The sequence below is a fragment of the Hippopotamus amphibius genome, chromosome 6 (assembly GCF_030028045.1).
Source record: "Hippopotamus amphibius kiboko isolate mHipAmp2 chromosome 6, mHipAmp2.hap2, whole genome shotgun sequence".
NCBI lineage: Eukaryota > Metazoa > Chordata > Mammalia > Artiodactyla > Hippopotamidae > Hippopotamus > Hippopotamus amphibius.
In genome coordinates, this window is record NC_080191.1 from 21,620,855 (window position 1) to 21,648,091 (window position 27,237).

The window sequence follows — 27,237 nt, forward strand, 5'->3', positions numbered from 1 at the left end:
CAGACAGACATTATATTTGCATATCAACTGAGAAAGGAAGCCTGTTAGGAGGCCCGTTAAGAGATGCAGGTGCTTTGAATACCTGCCTTGTTTGCTCTCAAGAAAATGGGTAGAAGCATAAAGCCTACAATAGGTTACACCTTGCTCAGATATTTTCACCTTGAGGTTATTTCATCAAGCATTGTCAGCACTGCCCTGAGTCTGAAGGGTAGGAGAGGAAGGGCGGGTGTCGCCGTGTGTGTGCAAGTGTAGGTGGAGAACAAAAACTCACTAAGGGGATGAGCGTCTTAGTCCCGCCACTTGGTGTAGCCCCGTGTTCCAGCAACAGCATGGGCGCTACGGTGGGGCTCTCGGCACTGCGGGCAGAAGGATGTGAAAGGGGGGTTATAATACCACGCTCAGCTTGAAACAGACGCGCAGACTCAGCGGTCAGAGTCCGCGTGCTCAGACTCACACAGCTGCATGTGGCAGAGGGCAGGAGAGGACTGCGTTCCCCTCCTCATCCCCAGCGGTCAGCATGCGTGTGGGGCTGTCGCTTGGACGCGGACAGGGCTGAGCTCCCGATCGCAGCCTGCGGTCAGGAGCTTGAGGGGGAGGGGAGGGCGCAGCGGGCCCTGAGCAGATGGAGAGCTCCCAGACTTCTGATCGCCACAAGCCCAACACCTTCTCTCCTTCCTTTTTTGGTCCTTGCAGGCAGCACGAGAAATCCCAGGCTTTATTGTTTGTTTGTTTGTTTGTTTGTTTGATCACTTTTCGCTGGGCTGTGTGTCAAAGCCCTCAGACAGGGAAGAGAAATGTCGGCTTTTGGCCGTGGTCAAGATCCTCCCCAGGCTGGTGCACCAGCCACCACATTAAACGCAAGCCTGACGCCAGTGACCCATCCTCTAAAGACTGACTGGGTGAGGGGATGAGGAGCAATGACTCCAGCTAGGATTGAACACAGCGACAGACAAATGGTGACAAGCCCATATGTGCTACAGGTGCAGTTGCGGGAAAGTGTCGGGTGGCACGAGTAACACGGAATAGCCCACAAGGAAACAGGGTGCTGGCAAAGGCTTTATTATTATTTATTTAATTGATGTATTCTATTGGCTGTGTTGGGTCTTTTTTGCTGTGCATGGGCTCTCTTTAGTTGCTGCGAGTGGGGGCTACTCTTCCTTGTGGTGCGCAGGCTCCTCATTGCCGTGGCGTCTCTTGTTGTGGAGCATGGGCTCTAGGCACGTGGGCTTCAGTAGTTGTGGCTCATGGGCTCTAAAGCGCAGGCTCAATAGTTGTGGCGCACGGGCTTAGTTGCTCCGTGGCATGTGGGATCTTCCTGGAGCAGGGTTCAAACCCGGGTCCCCTGCATTGGCAGGCGATTCTTAACCACTGCGCCACCTAGGAAGCCCTGGCAAAGCCTTTAAAAACTTGTTTTAACTAGTTTTTCAGTCTTTCTTTTATTACCCTGTTAAATTTAAACAAATCAATCAAAGGAGGGAGATAATTTTCCCTAGAAAGTCTGTTACTAATAACCTTAAATTTAGTTCGTGTCCAGATTTTTATTATGAACTAATTTATACTTACCAAAGACCACATGTACATATGAACACCTGTGAACCCACTACCCAACTTAAGAACTAGATAGAGATCAGCTGTGTGGAATCTACCCTATGTTGCTCCCCTCTCATCCTCTGCCTTTCAGGTTCATATCATGTTAACATTTTAACAGTTTGTACTGGTTTCATTTCTACATCCTCCAAAAGAAATACATGCAGTTGTAAGTATATTATCTAAGAACATGTGTAGTAGTTTGTTATTTTTTCTTTAAATACTGCATGTATCTAAGGAAACTGCTTTGGAGCCATTATCTTCATTTTAATACAGTGACATTTACTGCGTCTGAAATTCCACTAGATGGAGACATTTCATCATAAAAAAATAACAGTACCTATAGCCTCCGGCCTTTCTTCTCCCTCTCCCTCTCTGTCTCTCTCCCCTCCAAACACACACACGCACACGCACACACACACTCTCTCTCTCTCTCTCTCTCTCTCCCCACTACCTGGGAAATCTCCCAGTGAGGAAAATATTAAGTACTTGCAGCAGAGACTTTTTTTTTTTTTAACTTCAAGATAACCTTTGTTGAGTTAGTTCTAATTGATTTAAAGCAAGAAAAAAAGTCAACTATCAATTTGGGGCTACAGAGAAATGTCATCTGGGGCAGGAAGCCAATGTACTTTGCTACAGGTTGTGACAAGCCCAGTCTTATTCAGGTGATGTGGTATTAATCGAGTTATTCCATTTCACATCCAGCATTAACTGTCTCATTTTGGTCTCGGCACCTAAAGAGTTTAACACAGATTAGAATCCAACGATCAGATCATTCTAAAGTCATGTATCAGGAATTCATGACTTTCTCTTTAGTGACTCCATTAATCTCACAAGGGTTTTCAGTTACTCCTGAGAAACTGAGAAAGAGATAAACCTTTTCTCTTTTTCGAGGCCATCCAGGGTCACTTTCTCCATCAAAGGAGATATGAGGTGACAGGGACACAATGTATTATGTAGCAAAACTCACAAGTTGTGCCCAGATAGGCTGGTACAGACTCAAGACATCAAAAAAGCCTTTTAAGCAAATGAATAAATCATATTTTAATACACCAGGAGCCCAATTCACCTACAAATAAATAATACACTCTATACAAATTATTCACCTTGATTTAGGAAAATAGGATCTTTACTGTTACTTTTTCTTTCTTGAGTTACTATGAGTAATTACTATTATTAAAGCTGCATTTCTTTAAACAGTTCTTACAGTCCAGCTATTTCATTAGAGTTGGTGAGACTCTTCTTTAACTGTTATCTTGCTCTGATTCAAATATATGATTTCAGCCCTGCCTCTGGTTTAGAACAGCTTTTAAGTTTCCGTAACATCTTCTCCTGTTGCTCTAATTTAAACACTTAACAAAAGAGCCTCTTCCCAATCCGCAAAGTTGCTCAGAGGGCTTCTGGTCCCAGGAGCTGGGAGTCTGCAGCCCTGATGGAGCCAGGAAGTGACACTGGCCAACAGAAGTCAGCCTTGACCTATGGAGCTGTGGAGCATTAATGTTATAAATGCTGGATTCTTTCTAAATTTGGTCACTGCCCATCTTACTCTCATAGGGCATATCCATAACAATTTTGTCAAATGCTTAGATGGGCTTTAAACCAGATTTCTTCTTAACACAATGAAAAGAGCTTTAAAGGAGGCAATGAGCACTATTCCACTCTGTGTAAAATGTTTACTCTATTTTACAGTTGCTGTTTCTAGGTTGTACATCACTAGTCATGAAATGTGAGAACAGGGGATAAAACAGATGAATTCACATATTCAAAATGGGTCAAGTTTAACAATGTCCAAATACCCTACACTGAGCCCCTACACCAGGTCAGTGAAGGACCTCTCATCCCCATGGTGGGAAGCAGTGCCGCCGGCTCTGGGCACGGGCACGGGCACAGGCACACACGCGTGTCACATGGTTCATGCTGCACCGTGAAACACGGAAGCCAGACCTGTGACCTCCAGTTTCTGCCTCTTGCAGGGAAACGAGTAGCAGGACACACACTAGGAGGTGTGGCAGCTGCCCCAGGGAGAACACAGCCCTGTCCCTCCCTCTCTTTCAAGGGATGAGAGCCAGGGTCTGGGAGAGGCTGGGGGAGGGGCAAGGAGACACATGCCATCTGGTTCTGTCCTATTGCTTTGTTTTTCCTTCACGATTTTCTCTTCCCTGTTATTACCCTTGACTTCAGGATATTGTGTTTGTTACAAAAACCTTATTCCCGCCTCCCCCCACCCATAACCTTGAAGAAGGGCATTTAAATGGCACACAGGATGAGAAATTCCACTGGCAAGAAGGAAGAACATTAAAGGGAAAAAAAAGCCTTTGTAATATTGTCTTCTAAGAGAACAGGGTCAGAGGCTCAAAAGCCGTCTGTAAATATTAAAGGCCATGCATGCAAATCACGAAATACTGACTGAGATAGACTGGATCTTCCTTGAATATTTCTCCAAAATTCCAACTGGAAGCCATTCTAGATCCTATCCAGATTAACAAAGGAAGAAGTCACAAATTTGATGTTGGCAGGGACTGGCTTTCCAAGTGCCCTGCAACCCGAAATGTAGATCCACATGCACTGTGGAGAAAACCTAACAAGAGCCGTGTATGGTACTTCCTACTATTCCTTAATTCTTACCTTTTACAAATGGATTGAAAAGTTCTAAACCAAACTTGGCATTTAGGAAGTACTGCATAAAACAGGGAGGGGGAGGAGGGTGTATTTCAGAATTTGAAGTTAGCAGACTGACAAGAAGCATTCATCTGAGCATCAAATTAACAATAAGGAATCATAAATCAGAAGAGATCAAAGCCAAATCCATACCTCCCCCACTTCCCTTCAAACCTTCATGTAACTCCAATGGTTCAGTCCCCTCTGAGGAGGGCCTTTCCAACACTCAACCTGATGCTTCCCTTGGGGTGCCATCCCCGCATCTCACCCTCGGCTCTGCCACCTGCTAGCTCTGGGCACCGAGGCAGCTCCCTAACCCGAGCCTCTGGCTCCTCCTATGTCAACAGATGACTAGGAGACACACCTCAGACAGTTGCTGTGAAGAGCAAATGAGAACATTTGCATCTTAGCACATGGCTGGCACACAAGAAGCCTTCAGTAAATGGCAGCTGTTCACTATTTAAGAAAAGACTCCTGTGGCTACAGGAGGAGGGTGTGTGGGGGGCAGGTAACGTTCTTTTTGATCTGGATACGCGTTGCACAGGCATGTTTGGTTTGTGAAAATTCCACGCATGGTGCACTTTCAAAAAACTATGGTAAAATATGTGTAACATAAATGTACCACCTTAACTATTTTCAAGTTGAGAGGCATTACTGTGCAAGCACCACCACATACATGGTTGATCCGTGCACTTGACCATATGGATTTAAATAAAAAGTTAAAAACATCCCACCCACCCCCCTGTTAATGATGACAATAAGTACATTTAAAAATAACCCTGTAACTATGGAGACAGTGCCTTCTGATGTCTGGAAGAGTCACTGGCCAATTACGGGAGGAATTCCATTCTTGCCTTTGAGAGGTGGTTCTGAGAGTTGGGGGCATCCCAGGGAAGAGGTGGGTTTTATAAGGAGGCAGTTTTCAGGGCCCGGGGGAGTTCCCTGTTCGAAGGACCAGTCCTCTTTCCCGGGATGTGTGGGGTGAGCAGGGCTGCCTCTCACCTGCCCTTGGGAAAGCTGAAGAGCCAGGCTTTGGGCCTTTCTGCCACCATGGAATCCAGTTTGCTCAGAGCAGAGAGCAGAGTAACCAGACCTGGCAGCACCAGAGAACTTCCTGGTGGGCCCTCAGCCCCCGAGCGGCATTCTTGCCCAGCCACTGGTGGTGCTCAGTGGAGGAGAGGGCCTGACTTGCACACATGGGACACCACCATTTTCCTCAGAGTCTGGATTTTTCCGGAGGGCCCCCATCTGTGCACATTGCCTTAACTTACTAGACACGATATTTAAAAACTAGGGAAATCTGACCCATATTTACTCTCCCTAAAGGAAGTATTAAATGGAAGATTTGAAGAATGAGTGATTCTCACTCTTGACCTCTCCCCACTGTCTGCCTCACTGCTGTTCCTACTGGCCACACTGAAGAGCATGCCTTGTAGTCATCCTCGAGGGGGCAAAACCACTTCTCCTTCCATCTTACAAAGACGTCAGTCACTTGCAGATTTTCATGATGGCAAAATGCCTCCCCGGGCTTCACCAACGGGAATATTTAGCAGTTTTGAAAATGGAACTTGTTGCCGGCCTTATGTGAGGCTAGGGCAACGTGAAATTCGAAGAAAATCTCCCGGTAGAGAGAAGGTAATGTGCACAGGCAAGCCTTGTGCCAATCATCTGAAACTGTAGATTTGCAGAGGACAACGCTGGTGCTTTTACAGCCTTTAAACCAAAACCATCGACTCTGCTTCTATGATATTTTCCACAAAGCTCCCTGCATATACACCACCATAAAATACCGCACTGGTTCATCCTCTCTTCTTTCTTCAAGTTAGATTGCTAAGAATTATTGAATTGATGAGCAAGTGTTCTCTCAGCATTTCAGAGATATGAAAAGGTGCAGACACCTAACAGAATTATTTCCCAGTCTCGAAGGCATGCACGCTGCCCACTCCCTCTCCAAACTTACGAGCTGTTCAATATTTGAAATTTTTCTCCTTTGTGAAAACTCAGGTCATCTTCCGTCCGTGCTTCATAATCGTAAAGGGCCACAAACAGGGTCACTCCTGACAAGAACGAAATCAAAAGGGGAGAGATTATTACACCAGGAGAAATTAATTCCAAGACATAAATCTTCACGAAAACCTCGTTCTTAAAATTGACATCTAATCAGCGCTGATAACATGATGCAGTGTTGTAATTAATGTGTGAAACCAGAGTCGCAGGCTGAATTTATGCCTTGGTCTTCGTAGGGGAAGCATTATTTGATACGACTAAAACCCGGAGTTGAAGGACTTCTCTCTGTACACTTGGAATGAGTCTTCGGGAAGAGACAGATATTAATACCTTGGCCACAACCAAGGGGCAGCAGCAACGTGACAGTTCAGATTTGCAGAGCTCTTACAGACGCCCTTTATCCCACACATCCTCCTCTGTGCAGGAGCCCACGTCAGGTCCGGGTAAAATGCCGCTTTCCCTCGGCAAAACAGGACACAGAATGCACAGCAACTGCTTCTGCAGCCGAGGCACTGAGAAGACCCTCTCCGCGCATGTTCACCCCAGCAGAGGATGTCTTGCCCTTGGCACCTGCCACTGCCTTCAGGACTCCCTCTCACTGGCTCTCCTTCCACCACGGACTCAGCCCTCCCAGCGCTGACTTGTCCTCACTCTTTCTCAGACCCACCTGGGTCATCTCACTTGGCTGACACCCTATAGAGGTCTCTCCTGCCTTGCAGGGGTTTGCCACCAACAGTGAAGAATGTCCAGTGTTGCAGCTGGCCTAGGACTTCCTCCACACCATAGGCAGAATTCTCAGACAGCCCTCGGGGATTTCAACCTCCTGCTGTTCAGGCCCTTGTACAATCCCCTCCCCTTGAGTGTGCGCTGAACCCAGTGACCTGCTTCTAACCAGCAGAACATGGAGATGGTGATGGGATGTCCCATGAGTGATTAGGCTTCAACTTCAAAAGACAGGGACTTCTGTCCTCTGAGCAGACTGGACTGCCGCTTTGGCTTGATCACTCTGATGAAGCAAACCGCCACACAGGCGAGGCCCACATGACAGAGAACTGAGGGCGGCCTCTGGTCGCTAGGCAACCAGGAGCTGAGCCCTGCCAACCCCTCGTGAACCTGGCAGCAGCGCACCCTTCTCAGCGGGGCCGTGAGAGGATTGCAGCCCAGCCAGCACACCTTGATTGCAGCCTGTGAGGGACTCTGAAAGAGAGGCCCGGCTGACGTCTGACTCACAGAAACTGTGGGAGAGTAGTTTTGTGATAACTTTGAGAAGTTTTGTGATCATTTGTTTTGCAGCAACCGATAATGAGTACATCCCGTTTCTCTGCTCTCTGGCTTTTCATTTTGATCCCCACACACCCCAAGCGCCTAACGTGGCCTGAAGAACGCACACCATGGGTTCTGCACTTCACCAAGCTGCCGTTTTGCTGTGTTGGTAGTTCCAAGGGAACAGATGTGCCCAGGGATTATTCAAGAACTGGAGGGGGAGGCGGGGCTTGACTGTCCACCCCATCCCCAAGCGGGACTTCCTGCGGGATGGCTGGCACACACGAGGTCTGGCAAAGCAGCAGGGCTCATTTGACAAAATGCAAACCCTTTCAAAGATTTCTTTGAAAGATTAGAAGGGAGGCTGGCTTAAAACCGAGTGGGAGCCTGTAAGGCCATGCCTATCCTCATTTAACACTCTGTGAACAGATTCCCTTCCGCTGAGAATTTAAAAACAATCCTAAGCTCCAGCGTGTGGAAGACGAGGGTAACATGAGGGTAACACGTCCACTCGCCTACTGTCTCCCTGCACCAGCCAGCCAGTTCTCATGGGGTGTTTTTATCTTCTAGGGGCATAGGAGAGAGTCAAAGGAGGTCACAAGGACACACAGACACTCTTCCTGGCTTTAAAGCACTGAAAGCAGCATCAAGGAGAAAGGCATGGATATAGAATAAAGCCAAATAACCCGGGCAGAAAAATCCACCAACATTTGCGAGTATTGTTTTAACTGTCACATCTTTTATGAGGGATCAGATGCCCTCTTATAACGCAGTCCCTGACTGCGTTACAGACCCACACATTCAAGGCGAGGAGCCCTCTCTAGTGACTTTATGAATGGTACCTGCAGACACAGGATTCACAGGCAGCATTCACCAGTGAATGCACAAGGTCAGTGCCTGTGTCAGCAGAATTCAGAGTCCGGCTGGCAAAGCACTTGTCTTCTCCCAGTAGGCACAGGGCGTGTGTGCTGGGTGTACTTCTGGCTCCTTTTTTCCTCCTTCATCCTCCAGAGACAGACATTCTAGACTGCCTGACTGCCTCTTTCCTTCCTCCCTCCATACCAGGTGCCTCCCAAGAAGGCTGGAAGGATGAGTAAGTGTGACCAGACTTCAGTCACCCATGCAAGGCCTGCCCTAAAGGGAAAGCTAGATTCACCATAACATAAGGATGAACATAAACATTCTTCCTACTGAATGTGAAATGTAGGCAGAACAGAAGTAGCTAATTGCCCAAAGCTCTGGGTCAGGTCCCCTTCATATAACTACACTGCCCTGTTGGGTGTAGAGGAAAGAAAACCCCTGCTAAGGTCTCGGCAGTGCCAAGTCCCCAGATAAAAAGGCACAATGGGTTGTATTATAAGACATCTGCTCCCAGATGAGCTGACAGCATAAGGGTTGATGTATATTTTTAAAAACTTTTGTAATAAACAAAACAATTTTGGAACAAGTAGTGTCAAATATCTAGTTATCATGGTTCATACATTGGGAGAGGCTTTGGAAGATTAAGGATGCATGAGATAGCTTACAAATATTTCAGAAAACATATGTCTGAAAACATATGCCAGATATTTTACAAAGTATTAGCTAAGTCAGCAAATGCACATGGCAATGAAATACAGTCTAGTGAAAGAGAAGGAAACCAAAAAAAAAAAAAAAGATTCCTTAAGGATATATAAGATTCAATTTTAAAATACAAAAAATAGATGAAAATACTTGAGGGCTGATAAACTCTGTCATATAGAAGATGATGGGAGGATCAAAGAGGGAATCCATGAAGACAAATGGCCAAAAAATAATGCGGACAAAAGGCCCCACCAGGTGGGAAGTGACAGGCAGGCTGGAGGTTAGGAAGCTGAAAGGACAGGTACTACCCTGTACGTGCTCTTAACCAGGGGATGCAGGGAAGGAGTGCTTTCAGATCTGGAGAACTCAAAATGTCCACATTCAGATCCAGTCCTGGAACTTCGGATTCAAAAGTCCTGGGGTGGAGGCTCAGGCATCTATATTTTGAAAAAGCTGCCTAGTTACTCTGAGCCAGCAGCCAAGGTTGAAAGCCACTGGCCTCAAGTGACTCAGCAGACGGTTGGCTCTCGCAACCCTTGCAGGATTCTCACAGAGTAGCAACTGGGGTCCCACAACCTCTGCTGCCAGCATCTAGATTTGTCCATCAAGCTCTAGCATTTTTAACAGCCCCTTATCTGGTAGCGGCAAGGTGGAGAGTGATTAAAAACTTAAATGCGGACTCCTCAGTCAAAGGAGCACGGATGTTCAACTGCCAAAAGATTTAAGAGCAGCTTAATGCTGACCTGTTCCTCCTCTCGTACGCAAGGTCCCCGTATGAGACGAAGAGTTCACACCCCCAAAGACGGTGAGTCCTTGGCCCCCGGCTGCGTGGAAGTTGTTGTAGTTGGGGATGGAGGTCACGCCGAAGCTGGGGTAGTGCTGAGGAGTGGGGTCTGTGCCATAGCGGTACCCGGAGCTCTGGTTCAGGCTTCCATCCCTCTCCTCCGTCAGTTTTGTTGCTTCTTTATCCTTACATTGCACACAGCCCATTATCTAAATTCCTGTTGAAAACAAAAAGAGGCACATGAACTTGGATGCTCCCTAGTGGCTGGGCTGCCTGACTATTAAAGAGGAATCATTTATAAAGCTCACTGTTGGATATTTTAGACCTAGAAGGACATGAAAAGCAGTGGCTACGGTTGACGGTTGCAAGCAGTGTCAGTGCCCTTAACCTGACGATCGCATTTGTTCCCCATGTGCTCCGGGGATGGGATGTTCCCCAGGTGATGGGGAAACCAAAGATACAGTGTTCACCAGGCAACATTTTTCCTCAGATGAGCTCTGCACCCTTACAATTCTGTAATAACACAAACCTGTCTAAAGATAGTCCAATAATAGTAACTTATGCTTTTCTCTAGTCATCCTAAAAAGTAGTGTGTGCTCTCAAAAAAGAGTCTCTGCAATGTTAGAATAAAAACCTCCATCATGGCAAAGGAAATCTAAAGAAGAGGTGTTGGAAAAGCCAGAAGACAGCCCCTAAACAGCTCACTGTAGCTCTTCATTCATGGGTATCCATTCTTCAGACACACATTTGGTAAATTTTAAGCAATAGGATAAGAATCAAAATTAAGAAATAATTACTGGATGAAAAAATACAATTGGCAGAAACTAAGAGGTCTGAGTATATTTGCAGGATGTCTTGATAGCCTGCAGTAACAAAATCATTTAAACCTGCTAATTAACTTTTCAAATTTCCATTAGCTTTTGACATCTTTCAGAAACAGTTAAAAACTCATTCTCATGTTCCAGAATTAGTGGTGAACTAAAACTTGAGTCACTGTCACCCCAACCTCCTTCAAACCAAACCTACTTCCTCTGCGCTGATCTCAGTAAACGGCAAGTCAGAATCCTGAAGCACGTCCTTATTGGCTCCTCTTTGTTTACTTCGTCTTCCTGTCTCTCACTCTACTATCCACACATGCCCAACTTCTCAGTTCTTCACAGGTTCTAGTTTTCCCATTCAGCTTTCATCCTTGGAACATGGCTTTGAATACCTTTTCCCCTCCTCTTTGATACACAATATATCCTTCACGTCTCAGTCAAGACACCACTTCCTCTGCAAAGCCTTCTCTGATTGCCCTGCCATCCCCCAGGCTGGGGTGGTGCTCTTCCTAAATGCTCCCATGGCATCTGGTTTCCCACATTATAGCATCTATTGCGCCATATTAAAACATGGCCTGTCCACTTGTCTCATTGCCCAATAGACCATGAGTTCCAGAAAAGCAGGGCCCTGTCTGTTCTTGTCATAGCTATACTGCCAGTGCCTGGCATGCAGTAGGTGCTCAATAAAGAGCACCTGAATGAGTGAAGATCCTCTAGCCCACTGTTTCTCTTTCACTCTTTCTTTCCGCATCAAGGCCAATCCTTTTTGCAACAACTTTTATCAGCAGTGTGCCCTGTAGTTTTGAATCTACTGGCATGTGTGAGAAGTGAAGAAGATTAAAAAATGGAAGGTAAGTTGGTTAAATGACCCCGCTTCGGACTGCAATTCCCGGTAATACCCTGTCCAGCTGACCGCGGGGAGGTAGAACATGCAAAGGATGTCCCTGCCAAACTCTGAAAAGTGGCCCATTTGGGACCAAAGAACCAACTAAGAAACACATGACATCATGTGTAATTACATGTATTCACTGGGGAGAGCACAGCTGGTACAAGATGGGAAGGGACTTGAGGTGGTGAAGGGGAATGAAAAGAGCTAGTTCCTCTATATATCCTGCAAATCAAAATGGGGGTGCCACACCAGATATGGAGACTCTCGGGGGGCACTGCTCTGAGCACTGCCTTCCTGCTGCTGGGGGAATGGAAGCAATCTCAGATTGTTTAAAGCCCTCTCATATTACGTGCTTCAAAAAATACTTATTGAATTGAATGTCAGTTCCTGAGAAAGGAAATGTTTGGAAACAAGCCGCCTGCTGCTTGAGCTGAGCTCACCAAATCTGGAACACATTAACACGTAAATCATTCCAGATTAATTTACAGTGTACTGTATCCAACATGCTCTCTAACTTACGATAAATGAATACGATTTTAACAAGTTTCCACCATTAGGAAATGCAAAATATCTCCAAGGCATAGTGACTGAAGGAGTTTCATCATTTGTTGTTGGTGTTGCTTCACAAGCCTGGTAAGTATCTTGCTCACTTTACATTAACTCTTTCCTGGTGGAACACTGCCCTGAACTTCTACAAAGGCCGACAGAAAACACTGCTTGTCCCAGGTGCTTTTTTCAGGGGTTTCACTGATCTGCTGTAATTAGAGGACGTGAGACCTGAATCACAGAATCACATCATTTATGCCAGTGGTTCTCAGCTGGGGGTGACTGTGCTGTCCACGACCAAGGGACGTATTTTTGGTTGTCACAGCTTGAGGGTAAGGGGTCCTTCTGGCATCTGGTCGGAAGAAGCCAAGGATGCTGCTAAACATCCTACAAGGAACAGGACAGCCTCTAGCAACAAAGAATTACCTGGCCCCAAATGTGAATGTGTCAAGGTCAAGAAATCCTGATTTATGAAGAGGAAAGAATGTATAGCAATATCTTTGAAACAGTATAAGAGCTGTTTCCCTTACATGTATGTGATTAACATGCAATCCAGAATGCCTTCCTTAGCAGAATAGGCATGCTAGGGAGAAAAATGCAATCTAAAAAACTGACATAAAATGCTCTGTTTTTTTCTCTAGAAGTTCGCTCCTTGTGACAGAAAAAGAATCTAAAACCAGTGAGAACTCTCATTACAAACTACTCTTCCAATTCCATCAAAACAAAACCTACATCAGAAACCGACTGAAAACAGGACCTTATATCTAATCAAACTAAGAAAAAAATAATATTTCAAAAATCTGCTAAAAACTGTATTACTGTTGTAATAAATGCCTAACAGCTTTTCTATGAAATACTGGAAGGAAACAAACAGTAAGCTCCCTGGAAGCACTAGTTATTCTTTGTTTTTTGTTTCATTATTGCATCCCCAGTGCCCAGAACAGTGCCTGGAATGCAATAGCAGCTCAATAAATATGTGTTACATGACTCCATGCAAAGACCCCAAACTCAATCAGAATCATTTTGGAGAGAACAATTCTCTTTTATAGAAGGGACAGCTCCATTACCACTCTGTGTGCTTGCAGTTTTGAATAAGGAATGTTTCTGCACAGATCTTGCTCACTCTCTTCCCTTCACTGACAAACGTGAGGAAAATGAAATAAACCAGTAAACGCAGGCTCAAGTCATTAAAAGTTAATCACAATGAACATATTCGTATAAGAACTTGTGCTCGTCTTCTTCCCACTTGAGGTGGTCAGACTAACCATTTCCTGATGAAAGAGACAGAAGGTTGTACTCGGTGTCACTTCGGGCTCCTTGCCATGAAGCAAAGTTCTGAGCATTCGGGTTAAAATAAAAACAGCCTTATTACGTATAGTTCTGTGGTGTGGCTTTTATGACCCATGCTGTGTGTCCATCATGAACATATAATGCACTGATACATTTGCTCAAGGTCCGTGGGGTACTGGGAAACGCTGAATAATGCCATTTGAAAATGGGGCCCTGGAGGTGCTCTGATCAGTAAACCATGCAGCATGACCTCATGACCATCATCCTCTGTGCATCGCTATGCCTAGAAAAACTGATGCACAGCGCTGTGACTAGCAGCATACTGTACCTGTGGTCAGGATGTATAGACCAGAGTGGTGAAGCCCCCTAGTCTCCAATCCTGCAAATGGAGGGGCTCTGTTTCTACTCTATGAGTAAACCCTGATTTACTTAAGATATCCTTAGTCCTGTAGGTTTTCTCATACGTGCCACAAGAGCATTAAGCAACTTGAGCAGAAATTGCCAAAGAGAGAACCATGCAAGGATTGCCACGCCCCCTCCCGTGAGCGTGATGGACGTCATCAGTCCATCACAGCACCTTCTGGTGCTGCACCATCTGTGGCCTCAGAATCCTTCTTCACATAGCCCTTGAGTGGTTGACTGAGGCTGACATGAACAATGGAACCTATCCGCTACTCTGGGCATAGGCTACTTTGATCCAGAATGAGTCTGGTCAAACGTACATTCCCTCCACTGATGCCACAGACCCTGGTCTGGTCTGCTAGATGCACATTAAACACAGGTATGCTCACACTTCCTCATATGTCAATCAATAAAGCAACACCTGTATGCCCAGGTTACAACCTCACAGGACTTGTGAGATTTCTGGCACGTGCGAGAGCTGGGTACCAGAAAAGGAAAAAGGCCACTGGCAGTCTTCTGCAAAAGCAAATTACTTTCTCCTGAGACACATACATGGGATGGCAGGAGGAGGAAGATGAAACTGACGACAAATAACTTTAATTTCAGCAGGGTAAGCACTTTGCCTCAGAAACCATCCTAGGTGGGTGTGGAGAAGTGGAGAGCCCTCAAGCATACGCGGCAACCTTGCTCCTGGCAGCCCAGACTCTGGGAAGTGACAGTGAAGCCACACTGGCCTGTGTTCTGATGCAGCATGTTTCCTGGGGCTCTCAATCACTACCCCTTTAGCTGGTCTCTGCGTTACCTGGGCAGGTGTCACAATGAAAGTAAAAGAATGAGAAAAGGAACTGAACTAAGAACTTAGAAGCCAAACACAAGTAACTGAGATGCAGATAGCTGGGAAAGGATTGGAAGCTGAACTGTAGGTTGACTGCACAGTTTCTTACCCTTCTCTGGGAGAAAAGCAAAAACTGGCAGCCTAACAAGCAAACACTCTTTTTCCAGTCAATAGTAATAGCGTGAGGTTAAAGGATAAGATGTGGGGAAGACACGTCAGAAACGGGTTGACTTCAGGACAGAAGATTTGTGGCAGGGAACTCCTGATCTTTGCAAAACTGGAAATACCCACAAGAAGCAACCTGAGGTATTCCGCTATGTTCTTGATGGGGAAAACTAATCCCATGAAAATCTAGGGAAGGCGTTCCTTAGTTTTCCCCATGTAACAGCCAGAAGCAGGACACTGAGAGGTAGAGGAGGGCCTCTTTGGTAGCAGTGATAGTTGAGCCACAGCATCTGTCACCCCAATGTTCCAGCATTTTCAATCCTTTACAATATGGCTTTTCTCTTTGTGGGACCTTGGGTCCTGACACCCCTCAGGGAGTGCAGGCAGTTCTGTGTTCTGGGGACAGCCAGGGCAGAGGGGCCAGGGATGACTGGGGAGGCTGGACCCTCTCTGAAGTGCAAACACTCCCCAAGGTCCTGAAGCAGGGAAAAGGTCACAGCTGGGATGGCACTTTGGCGATGTAAATACTTGAGGCCTGAACCACACACAGCATTGATGCTGGGTCCAGCCAGTGGTCCCAGCCCAGCTACAAAAAAAGAGCACATAGGACTCTGCCAGTGAGCGAAAATCTTCTCTTTGCTGCCAAGTGGAAGGAAGGTGTGAAGTACATGCATTGCTGAAAAGGTGGTGCAGTAGCCACATCTCAAAGGTGTGCCCAAGATTACCATCTCCCGTGGATAAGCCCTGGGAAATCTCTGGGCCTTGTGGATGATGGGATTGATCCTGTGATTAGGTTATTTTATTTGGCACAGTTGACTTTAACAGAAGAGAGATTATCCTAGATGGACGTGACCTCATCAGGTGAGCCCTTGAAAGGGATTGGCTCTTTCTGGAGAAGTAGATTCAAAGTGTAAGAGGTGTTTCATGGGAGGGATATTCTCCACTGCTGGCTTTGAAGACAGAGGGGACTATGTGGCCAGGAATGTGGGCGGCCTCTAGGAGCTGAGAACAGTCCCCAGCTGGCACATAGCAAAGAAACAGGGACCTCAGTCCTACAACCACAAGGAACTGAGTTGGGTCAAGAACCTGAAGAAACCTGGAAATGAATTCTCCCCTAGTCAAGCTTCCAAATGAGAGCCCTGTCAGCTAGTACACTGATTTAAGCCTTGTGAGCAGAGAGCCCAGCCACACTGCCCGGACTTGTGAGCTGATAAATGCATGTTGTTCAAGTTGCTCAGCTTGTCATAATTTGTTACACAGCAATAGAAAACAAACATATTTTGGTGGGATGGGGCAACACAGAGATGAAGGCTCCAATCTCAGCAGCGATGACCAATATCAAATTGAGGCTCACTGCAAGCCAGGTGCTGTGCTATATACTGGAACATGTTGTCTCAATAAATTCTCATGACAATTCTAAGATGTGGCATTGTTTTTTCTCTCACTTTACAACGGAGGAACAGAGAGGTTTGGGAATTTGTCCACAGCTCAGTCAGGGGTAGAGATGGGATTTTAAACTAGATAGACTGATTTCATAGCCAGCACCTGGAACCCTCTACACTAGCCTTGCCTACTGCCCCATGGAATCCTGGCCAGTTCACGCAAGGCTGTGGGCACAAGGGTGGGAGGTGTGGAGGGAGAGACCTGTGGAGGAGGCTCCCGACTCCAAAGAATCCAACCTCATGTGCGTGACTAATGAAGGCCCTGATTCGAGGAACTGGGCCCTATTCCTCCACATTCACAGCCCACCTCATGAGACAGTGGGCTCTGCAGGGGTGCTGGGACCACGCCAGGTGTGGTGAGTCATCAGCTTCCTTGATGTGGTTTGGCATCTTAATGAACGTTTTCACTAACAACATTAAAGCAACCCTTAGTTTCCTGATACTTCCTAGATGTGGCGGGGTATTTATACACACCACGAAGGAGTCAGCATCGGATTCCTTGGTGTAAAAGTGAGCTGTCCTACTGCACTGAAAACACGATGTGCTTTACATCACGTAAACTTTCTGGAACATATTTACTGCAAAAATATACATGGGCTATACATGTAATACTTCCTGGACTATACATGTAATACTTCCTCCAAGCACAAACATAACAGATTTCCACTCTTGGTGGAGCCCTGAGAGGGAGAGCCTCCCACCAAACACAGGTGATAAAATACTGGGGTGAGAAGACTGATGTAAAAGCAGGAATATCTGCAATGAAGACACTGGCCACATGCAACAATGGGAGAACCAGAGCCTATTTAAAAATCAAGTCAAAGCTTTGCTTCAGAAATAATAAGCAATGGAGTTGGACCCATGGGATCATTTGCACATGGCTTTGCAAAGGCCCTCTGGAGGGTGAGGAGGACGGACCTTGCTCCATACTGCACAGCAAGGGAACCGAACTAACAGAAATCACTCTTAAAATGTCACATAACTTTAAGAAAAAGCCACATTCCTGGCACCTAGAATATTTGTGGGTTTCCCCTCTCTGGCTTGTCCTGGTCAAACGACCGCCAGGCTGCGAGGCAGCACGTTCTCTTTCCTTTGGTACAACCTTCCGCTCCCCAATGCCGAGGGACCCACAACACTTAATAAAAAAGAAATGGAAGCATTAGACCCCAATGGTGAGATGTAACACTGCAGTCAACTAACTGCTGGAACCATTCCCAAACCCAAATGAGGTTTTAATACCAAACCATGGAAACGCTCCAAAAGGAGCAAAGAACACTTTCTTCTTATAGTCACTTTAACTTTGGATGTCAAGGTTAAGACAAGAGTGCTGTGGTAATAAAAATAAAGGTATATTTACACTATCTGTGCCAAACAAAGGGTTCAGAAAGAATTAGAGCACTGACTGCTCTTCAGGCCTTCCCCCACCCCTTTCTGGGCCATGGAAAAAGTTCCTTGTGGTTGCCATTTTAAAATTTTATCTTCTTTTTATTGAGATACAATTCATATACCATAAAATCACCCTCTTAAAGTGCACAGTTTAGTGATTTTTAATATATTTGCAAAGGAAACCATTACCACTATCTAATTCCAGAACATTTTCATCACCCCAAAAGAAACCTGTACCCATTAAGCAGTTACTTCTCACCCCATTCTCAGCCTAGCCCCTGGCAAGCACTAACCTACTTCACGTCTCTGTGGATTTGCCTATTCTGAGTATTTCACGTAAATGGAATCATACAATATGTGGCTTTTTCTGCCTGGCTACGTTTGCCTGACGTAACGTTTCTTAGATTCACTCAGCTTGTAGCATGACTTAGTACTTCACTCCGTTTTATGACTAAAAAGCATTCCATCGTATGGATATATCACTTATTGTTTACCAAGCATCAGCTGATAGACATGTGGGCTGCTTCCACTTTTTGCCTATGATGAATAATGCTGCTGTAAACATTCATGAACAAGCTTTCGTGTGGACATACGCTTTCACTTCTCTTGGGGTAACATTTTAACATAGAAGGAATTTATAAAGATAAGAAAATTCTAAGATTAGGTAAATGGGAAAGCATGTGAATTGGCAATTCAAAGAAAGTGAAAAACAACTTGTGAAATATATTTCCCTTCGGTGGTAAGGAAAGAAACACAATTTAGATTAGTGAGATACTTTCACTTCTAAATTAACAAAGTTTTAAAAAGATACCTGCCCAACAGCAATGACTATGCTCATACACAGCTGATAGAAGACCAGGCATTAGCATATAACCTTTTGGAGATACTATCAAAAAACCTTAAAAATGGGTCTGTTCTTTAACCTCTAAATCTGTGCTAGAGAGATATTTTTAAAAAATGACACATGAAGAAATCCTACAAAGTGTGATTTATAATTTGAAAAATTTTATTTAACAAGAAGGCAATGGCTGAGTATATTGTAAGGCCATAATGTAAAGTTAAACCGAAGTTAAAACTTATGCTTACAGAAAATTGCTAGTAACATGGAAACAATGCCCTTTTATAAGAAGAACCACATGATTGCAAGTATATAACAAATGCCTGGAGAATTCTTTGGAAAGAAAGATAGCAAGATGCTTGCTGGTAGTACGTATGCGATATTGCTATGGGCAGTGTTCTTTCTTCTCTGTTTCTTTGTTTCTCAGATTTTCTATACTGAAAATCCACCATTTTAAAAAATGAGAATAAATCATCTTTATTTGTTAATAAGAAAGGTCCTTTTAATCTGATCAATTACTGACTTAATATGTATATAAGTTGATAGCAACCACACGATGATGGAGTATGCGTTGTGAACTGAAAAATTAAGAGAGGGAGAGAGAGTGATTGCTTCCCAAGCCTGTTAAGAGGCAACCTCTCCATCCAGGTGTCAAGGTAGAAGGTACCAAAGCACAGAGAGACTTCTGAGTGTGTTTTCATCACATCTGTGCTGGAAAGTGGGCAGTGAGGGAGCAGAGCTGAGAGTGAGTGGTAGAAAGCACACAGAAGCCCTGTAAAAATCTAACTAGGGGCACAGATTAAGCAAAGCTGTGACATACAATCAACTCAGAGGACCATGCAGGTGGCAAGCAGCAGGATCTGGGATAAGAGAACCAGGAGTGGGGTGCCTGGCTTAGTGGCTTATCGAGAATCTCTGGGCCCCAAGTTCCTAGGTACCTGGGGAAACCCAGTAAACTCAGGATGACAGTACTTGTTCAAGTCACCCTTGAAACCCAACCAAAGAGCTCTGGTTACTGAGGATCTGCAGGACCTCTCTGTGAGCAAGGGCCTGAAGATCCTACTCTGGCACGGCTTTGAGGGGTGGAGGATGAAGCAAAGAAACGTTGTTCTTTGGATGCCTGTTACAGGCAAAGGCACTGGCTCAGGGCACCAGACAGAAAAATTCTGTATTTTGCTCTCACTTTTGCTCTTGTTGCCTTCACCCTCTCCTGGCCTTCTGATGCTTTGACTTTTGAGCCATAATCCCTAGAATCTGAGGCAATCCAAGTGGGCCATGGAATGGTAACCAACACCGGTTTATTCGACCTGAAGTGTTTCATAAACACAAAAGATCCAACAAAGATGTTTCTTCCTAATGTAGATCTTTGGGGTCGAGCCTCTTTCCACTCTCCTTGGCTCTGTTCTATAAAAAACAGCCACAGGAAAACAAAAATAAAAACAAAAATGTGGGCTTCTATTCGTGAACCAGCAAAGAGAAACAGGAAAGTCAGTGTCACATCTGGGCCACAGTGGCAGAGACTGGCTTTCTGGGCTGCACTGGCCAAGGGCCCAAGGGTCAGGCTGTCACCTGGCGGAGCCACAAGAAAACACATTAGCACAAAGCGTCTGTTTGAACAGGCGTCATCAACGCCCCCTCCCCGCCAACGCAGAGAATGAAAGCCCCGGGGTTCATTCTCCAAGGCCGGACGAAAAACAGCTCTGCCAATCTTTCCAGTCTCTGCAGAGGTTCCTTGCCAGATGATTCTGCAAATGTGGCCGCCTCCTTTCAAAAAACAGTGAATTCTTTTTCCCTTTAATTCACCAGTTTCAGCCAAGAAGATACACTCCTTCAAAGAAACAGAATGGACTTTGAATAAGCATATTTTACTTCTTCTTTTTGCCCTTGAGCTCATGTTCGTGTTGACCGTGACTCCTCTCACCACTGATTACTTACCTGGTTATGAAGTCAGAGCCCATCAAAATCTACTGCCCTTAGAATTTGGTGGTGGTGCCATTTGCATTGTTTTTGGAACTGAGGCCAACGCCTTTTCTGTGAAGGGGGACATGAAGCCCGGTCCCTCCTCCCCTGGATCTTTATGTTGGCACTTTCTCAAGTTGCAAGGAATCAGCAACACCAGCAGCCATAACTTTTGCGTCCCTTGCAGAGGTTTAGAGTTTCAAAGCTTCTCGGCAGCTGTTTTGGTGTGAATGCTGATAAAGTAGCTGTCAGAAAACAGACCCCTCTCTAATTCCATGGCCTCTACGGGAACAAGGAACAACTGTGATGGTGATGACGGGAACAAAGGGAGCAGAGAGGCCAACTGCCTTTAGGCAGCCTCCTCCTGCCACACCTCCTCGCCTAAAGGAAATGAGGACAGTCTCTGACTTCCCTTAAGTTTACTTTCCTTACCCCCGTGAGCCCAGGCTGGTTGATTATGTGGTACCTGCTTCAAAGAACCTTTCTCAAGATGTCTCACTTATGAGCGCAAGTTGAGTACTAACACAGACACAAGGAAATTAAAGGAGGGAGATAATAAGTAGTAGGAAGAAAAAGAGAACATGGAACTCACTGAAGGCAGTCAGTGATGCTCTCCCCAGGAGCTATTAAAATAGCATTTGGGATGACAAATTGTGGCCACTTTGTGTGGGAGGAACATGGGTTATGTGGGCTAGACCACTCGTTGATGACCTACTTGGCAGGTGAAATCTGGTCAGATGTATATTAACAAATCCCAAAAGGGAAGACAGTTTATATACTGGCATACATTTTATAAACACTATTATAAAATTTATGTAAAGCAATTCAATAATGACTTTTTACTCAGCATATACATGAGGCAGACTATGAATTTTGAGTGTTGTCTTGCAGCGTAATTGAACTGAGGTTATCTCCTTAATGATGACAGCACAGGTGTTTATCTTCCCTCTTCCCAAGAGCTTGCAGGATTCTGGTATCACATAGGGTTGCCCTGGGCCTAAAGGGATAGGGACAAAATCCACATCACCGAAAATAAATGTGTAGTGGGTGGATAAAAGCTGGTGAGGGGTGTGGCCAACTGTGAGCTGTCCTACCAAATCCACCCCTCTTCTTCCACACTAACAGAGTTTCAGCTAGGTTTGTGGCTAAATGGCTGAAGACTATTTTTCAGACTCCCTTGCAGCTATGTGTGGCCACATCATGAAATTCTGGCCAATTGGTTGAGAGTGGATGCAATATGCTCAACTCTTCCATTCCTCGAGAGAGTGGGCTGCCCTCCATTCTCTCTCCTACTTCCTGTGGGCTGGAAAGTGGATGTGGTGCTGGTAAACTGGCATTAACCAGGTAGTGGACAGCAACTCACCAGGGAATGGCAGCACAGTAGGACAGAAGGAACCTGGGCGCTGGATGGCCCTGTGGAGCACAGTGCTAACCACTCTACAGTGCTGATCTCTGACTGCAACATGAGAAAGGCATAAACATCTATCCTGTGTGAGCCACTAACTTTCTAGAGGGAGTGAGATGGGTTCTTTTTCTTATAACAGGTGGCCCGTATCCCAACACAACGAGGAAGTAAATCTAACACAGAGGTAAAGGGAGGCTCTGCTGCCCACTTGTTTGCTTTTTCCCCAGACTCTAGAACCAACAGGAGCTTCTGATCTCCTTTGATACGGACAGTTAAACTTGGATTAAGGCAGGTTAGTAGCATAACAGCCATAAGGAATTGTAACAATAGCTACCATTTATTAAAAACTTGTTTTCTGCTTGGTTCTTCACATACGGTATTTCATTCCATCTGCAGAACAACTTTGAAAGGGTATTTCACAGTTAAGGAACCCTGGGCTCACAGAATTTAAGTAACTTTCCCAGAGTTCCTAGTCACTAGGACCTGGATCTAACTACCCCATGTTGCCTTTTGAGAAGCATGCTCTGCTCCTCATTAAAAGACAGATTTAATGATGTGAGAGTTTTAATGATGGGATAGGAGCAGGGCATTGCTTTGTCCTAGTTTTTTTTTCCCCACTATGGCTTAAAGTGCTCTGTAATTGCTCTTTTCTTTGAGTGATCTAGCTTAGGACTGGTTCCCAAGTCTCTAGGGCATCTTGGTCCTAGAACATCTGGCACCTGGTTTAGGGAAGGTCTGGAAGCAGTGGCATAGCGTGGGACAAGGCTGCTCAGTAGCCGTGTGGTGTGGAGCATGTCACTCCAACACTGTGGAGCCTGGTATCCTCATCAGTAGAGCAGTGGGCTTTGACAAGCAATTGTCAGGGTTCATATCAAGCCTAACATTCCTGAAGGAGCCCAGAGCCCTCCTGCACACATTCAGGCAGAACTGAGTCCCCAGATAGGACCAGCACAGCTCTTCACTCTCCTCAGCTCGAGGCTGAATCTTATCAATGATGGGGACTCACAGAGTGACCTCATCACGTGGTCAGGTTTGGCTATAAATGCCCAGATGTCCCCCTGCCATGGTCAGAGCCTGCAGCATGTATATTATGAGAGTTTTACTGATGTAATAGCAGCTTGGTACTGCTATGTCCTATAGTTTTTGTTTTCTTTTTACACTATGGCTTAAAGTACTCTTCCTTACTGTGGTTTTCAGAAGACCCGACTATGTCCTCCACTTCCCTTTGTTGCTAAAATGAAGAGTAACTTAAAATCTGGCTCAAGCAGCTCAGGCACTGATGACCTGCTTTGGTCTTGACCTACCTCCTCCCATGCCACACAGCAGCTCCATTTCTCTCTGGCTCTAGCCTAGGGTTGCTAGGTACAGCTGTGCTCCTCCTGAGCTGCTGGAGGTGAGGCAGTTAAGAAGAAAGCAAAAATAAGAACAAAACTTCTCCTATCCTCCCAAACAAAAGTTACTCGGAAAACACGATAGTAACAAATCACCAGTTTTCAACTGTTTCATTTCCCTTGCATTCTTGTCTCTCTGCACACATCCTTTTATTTACATTCAGCCCTGCCTCCAGCCCTTGTTCAACAAATACATTCTGATCCTCTCTAAGTGACAGGCACCGTGCAAAGGGCCATGGATATAGTCAAGAAAACAAGGCCCTGCCTTCGAGGAGCTTATATATACTTAGGGAGATAAGTAAGTGAATCAATGGACTTGGGCTGGGGAGAGGGCGCTGGTGGAGCCCGAAGTCATCCAGGTTGGTGGCTGTGAAGGTGACTGGATACTGGCCCAGGGGAGGAGGGGATGGGCAGCACATGGAGAGCAGAAGTGTGGTACGGCATGGCTCCATATGGTTTACTTGATTTGCTCCCATTTTTACAGAGCACTGAAACATGTGCCAGGAATATTGCGAGGCTCTGGGCTTCAGAGTAAAGGAGTCAGGCTCCTCCTGCTCAAAAGGAGCATACGGTTTAATGGAATGGATGTGTGTAGCTTGGAAGGTTGCTGGAAATGAAGCCGGATCATAAACAACTACGTGTCTGTTCTGTGGAGTGCTCACTATGGGACCCGAGGCTTTGCTGCATGCAATAAGCAAATTATCTCCTTTGATCCATCAGTAGCCTGTGAACTGGGTATTATCATCACTGGCACTACTTTACACATAGGGAAATAAGCATAGGAAGGTCAAGTTACTTGCCCAAGGTCTCACAGCTAAGTTGACTTGGATTTTAACCCAGACCTGGCTGAATCTATGATATATACTCCTAGCCATGTGCTAGCAGGCTAAAGCATTTGTACATTATCCAGCTGATACTTACCCAGTATTAAGTGGGAGTGAAACTGTGTCTTGATAGACACAAACTGAAACGGGGAAGAGAAGCATAGGGGAGCAGAGAGCCAGTCAAGAGTGGGAAGGGACTGCAGACAGCTAGATGCAGATGCATCTGAGTAAGATGTGACTTCCTCAGCTGGACAAACAACTCTATCCATTCTAGCGACCTGTTCTCATAATCCTTACCTCATAAATCACCCCCAACGGCAGCAAAGCTGTAGCTTTTGTTGCATGTGAGAATAAAGATTGGAATCCATATTGCTGCAGAAGCAATTTATACGGGACTGCGTAAGTCACATTTTCTGAGAGCCCTGTCACAGAAAGAACCCCAAGATCTCTTGGCGTGCTGGTAGGAGTGGGAGATGGAGGCTTGCAGTGCAGCTGTGTAGATGGTTGTCTAAAAATGACAAAACAGACAACAGCGATAGACATCTGCAATGCGGGACCTCTGCAGAAGGACAACGACGGCCCACTGAAAAAGGTATGTGACAGCTAATATCCAACAATGTCCTCCGATATCCACAAGAGGAGCCTGACAAGGTGCTAAGGTTAGAGGTGCAGGGGAGTGTAAGGTAAACAGGGGCCCACAAACCCCTCCAACTTTGAAGAGTTTGCTCCATCAAGTCAAACAAGATTGTCTTTATCATGATGGAGAAATGGCAGTTATGTCTCAGTTTTGCAAGAAATTTGTAACGTGAACAAATTCTTTGGGCTAATGTGAGAAGACGGCCCATGACAGGTCTGCTACAGGCTCACTATGGTCAGAGGATGGAAACACCAGCTCGTCCACCAGTGACGGTCACCTGTCGGCAGCTCTGAGCAGCAGCAATCCATTCCGCTGCCAAGCAGAACTGGCCTGTCTCCAGCGTTCACACTGGGATCCTGGGGAGCTGCCTTACACACTCCGGGTAACCATGACCCAAGTGTGGCTTCACGCTCGGTCCCAGTTCTGGTTCAATATGACTCAGATGGACTCGGTGAGTCACAACGGTACATGCTTGGAATGAGCCCAGGCAACAGCCCTGCCTCATTCTTTTTGACAAAGGCTGACCCGACATGCTGATTAGCAGCCCAGGTGAAAAAACAACTGTCCTGAGTATCACCAGCCTACACATCCTCGGTGTTCACTATTCCACCACGCTTCACTTTTAATCTGGACACACGGTGCCTGAATGCACTCCCTTTTATACCCTCCCCATTTCCTAACCATCCTGCTTCTCTTCTAAGATTACATTTTCTACATAGGTTCCAGTGCTAAAATTAAAATGTTGCTAAAAAAATTAGTGGATCTATGTATCTCTTATAGGTTATTTAGACCAGTTCCTGCCTTCCAAACCTACTAAGCTGTTTACTAACTTTGTTTTTCCTAACTATACCTCAACTGTTTTAAATCTGTTTCTGTTCTGACATGCTTGCTGGTTAATCCTCCATGCCATTCTTTTAATTACTTCTTTTGTGCCTCAAACATTTGACTCTTCTTCAGCTTAAAATAATGCCTCAAATAAATTTCTCTCTCTTTTACTTCTGATTCTGCTTCCTCATGGTGAAACAAGCAATTTTATCACTTTATTGGTAGCAGAGCATTTTTGCTTTCTCACTTAGGCCAGGTGACAAAAGCATCATTCATTTCCAAACTAAACCTACCCCCAAACTCCTCTTTCATTTCTATACTGTGATTCCAACATAAAAGAGTAAAGCTCTTGGCAGACTATTCAGTCTGCCAATACCAAGTACGAGTGAAACTGAGGAACAACAGAATTCACATATACTGCTGGTGGAATGCAAATTGGTACAACTACTTTAGAAAAACAACTTCACATTATTTAGCGAAGATGACAATGGAGCTATCCGATAAGCAGCAATTCCACTCTGAGACATATACCCTGAAGAAACAAGCCTACATGACCAGGGATTATGTGTGCTCTGCAGGTCTGGCAGCCCCAGGAATCTGTATTTTTATAGCTCCACAGGTGATGTGTGGGCCTCACTCTACTGCAAGGGTCTGGGATGGAAGGTTTATAATTTCAGCTCAAATCTGTCTTTGGAGCTGGGTCCCCACAGGAAAGCTCCCGGGGGAGGAGTGATGGGGAGAGGCACATCGAGCCTGATGGCTGTGTGACCATCCTCAGGGTGCGGATCCCTGGGCAAAGAGCTAGAGCCTGAGGGTCTGGGCAAATTCACTGTTGTTTCCTCCTCTTCCGTCTCTGTCACCCCTGTTGCCTGGGCGAGGTCTGGCTTGTGAGATGCTTGGAGTCAGCATCATCATGACTGGCGTCGTCAGCAGAAAGCCCTGAATCACCCGCTCCACCAGCGGGCTGCTCTGAATGTGTGCTCCCTGCTGGGAATGAGGAAGCTCCTAGGTCATTCAGGAGATAAGGCTGAAGCGTGAGCCCTGGTAAAGAGCCACAGTTTTTCTCTCACACACAGGTGGCGTGTCCTCTCTGGGAACACCTTTGCACGGGCATCGTGTTCTTGTGATCCTTGGTGTACTGAGTCCAGCGTAAGTGTAATGCCTGGTGCACCCTGGCCTTTAATAAACACTTTCAAACGACGATGAACAGGAAGTGAGATGATGAACCTCTTCTAAAGAAGTGAAGGGAACTTCCCGCCTTCCTGTGTGAAGCTGCCTCTGCCTTCCTCCTGGCGCCGGCTGCTCTCATTCAGGGAGGGTGTGTAACGGTGGCTCTGTCGCCCTCACCTACATTCATTCCTCCTCCTGATGCCAGGAATGCCTTCCACCGTCTCTAAAGACAAATGGGGAAGTACACAGACTGGCTAGAAGGCCTCGCTCGGTTGGTCTCTTCCCATAATCTTCCTATCCTGAAACTGAAATGTCCCCAGGCCAAAGTACCGATTACCACGTGGCTTTTATTCTTTTAGATTTAAAAACATCTTCAAGGTGTCAACAGCTCTACAGATTCCTCTGGACACCTGAAACCTGCCCTGTTATTCAGCATCAGTTATGTACTGAGGGTGGAGGAAATCTGTTTTGTTTAAATTATTAACTCATAATAATGTGGGGCTCTGGCAAGGTGCACGTGTGGGAGATGACGTTCTATTGGGAGGAAATCGAG

At 45.7% G+C, this 27,237-nt stretch overlaps 1 protein-coding gene across 5 annotated transcripts in view; it reads right to left on the bottom strand.

The window, feature by feature from the left end:
- Positions 1-27,237, bottom strand: part of FYN (FYN proto-oncogene, Src family tyrosine kinase) — a 198,650-nt gene that overhangs the window by 44,101 nt on the left and 127,312 nt on the right. For 4 of the 5 annotated variants that reach the window (XM_057738235.1, XM_057738230.1, XM_057738231.1 and 1 more), the window contains 2 exons: positions 9,822-10,079; positions 6,206-6,302 (listed from right to left, as the gene is read on the bottom strand). In XM_057738235.1, the coding sequence (XP_057594218.1) occupies positions 6,206-6,302; positions 9,822-10,068 (344 nt within the window). In that variant the 5' untranslated portion in view covers positions 10,069-10,079. Of the gene's footprint in view, positions 1-6,205; positions 6,303-9,821; positions 10,080-10,888; positions 11,047-27,237 lie in introns of those variants that run through there. The other variant, XM_057738234.1, reaches the window with a different exon arrangement.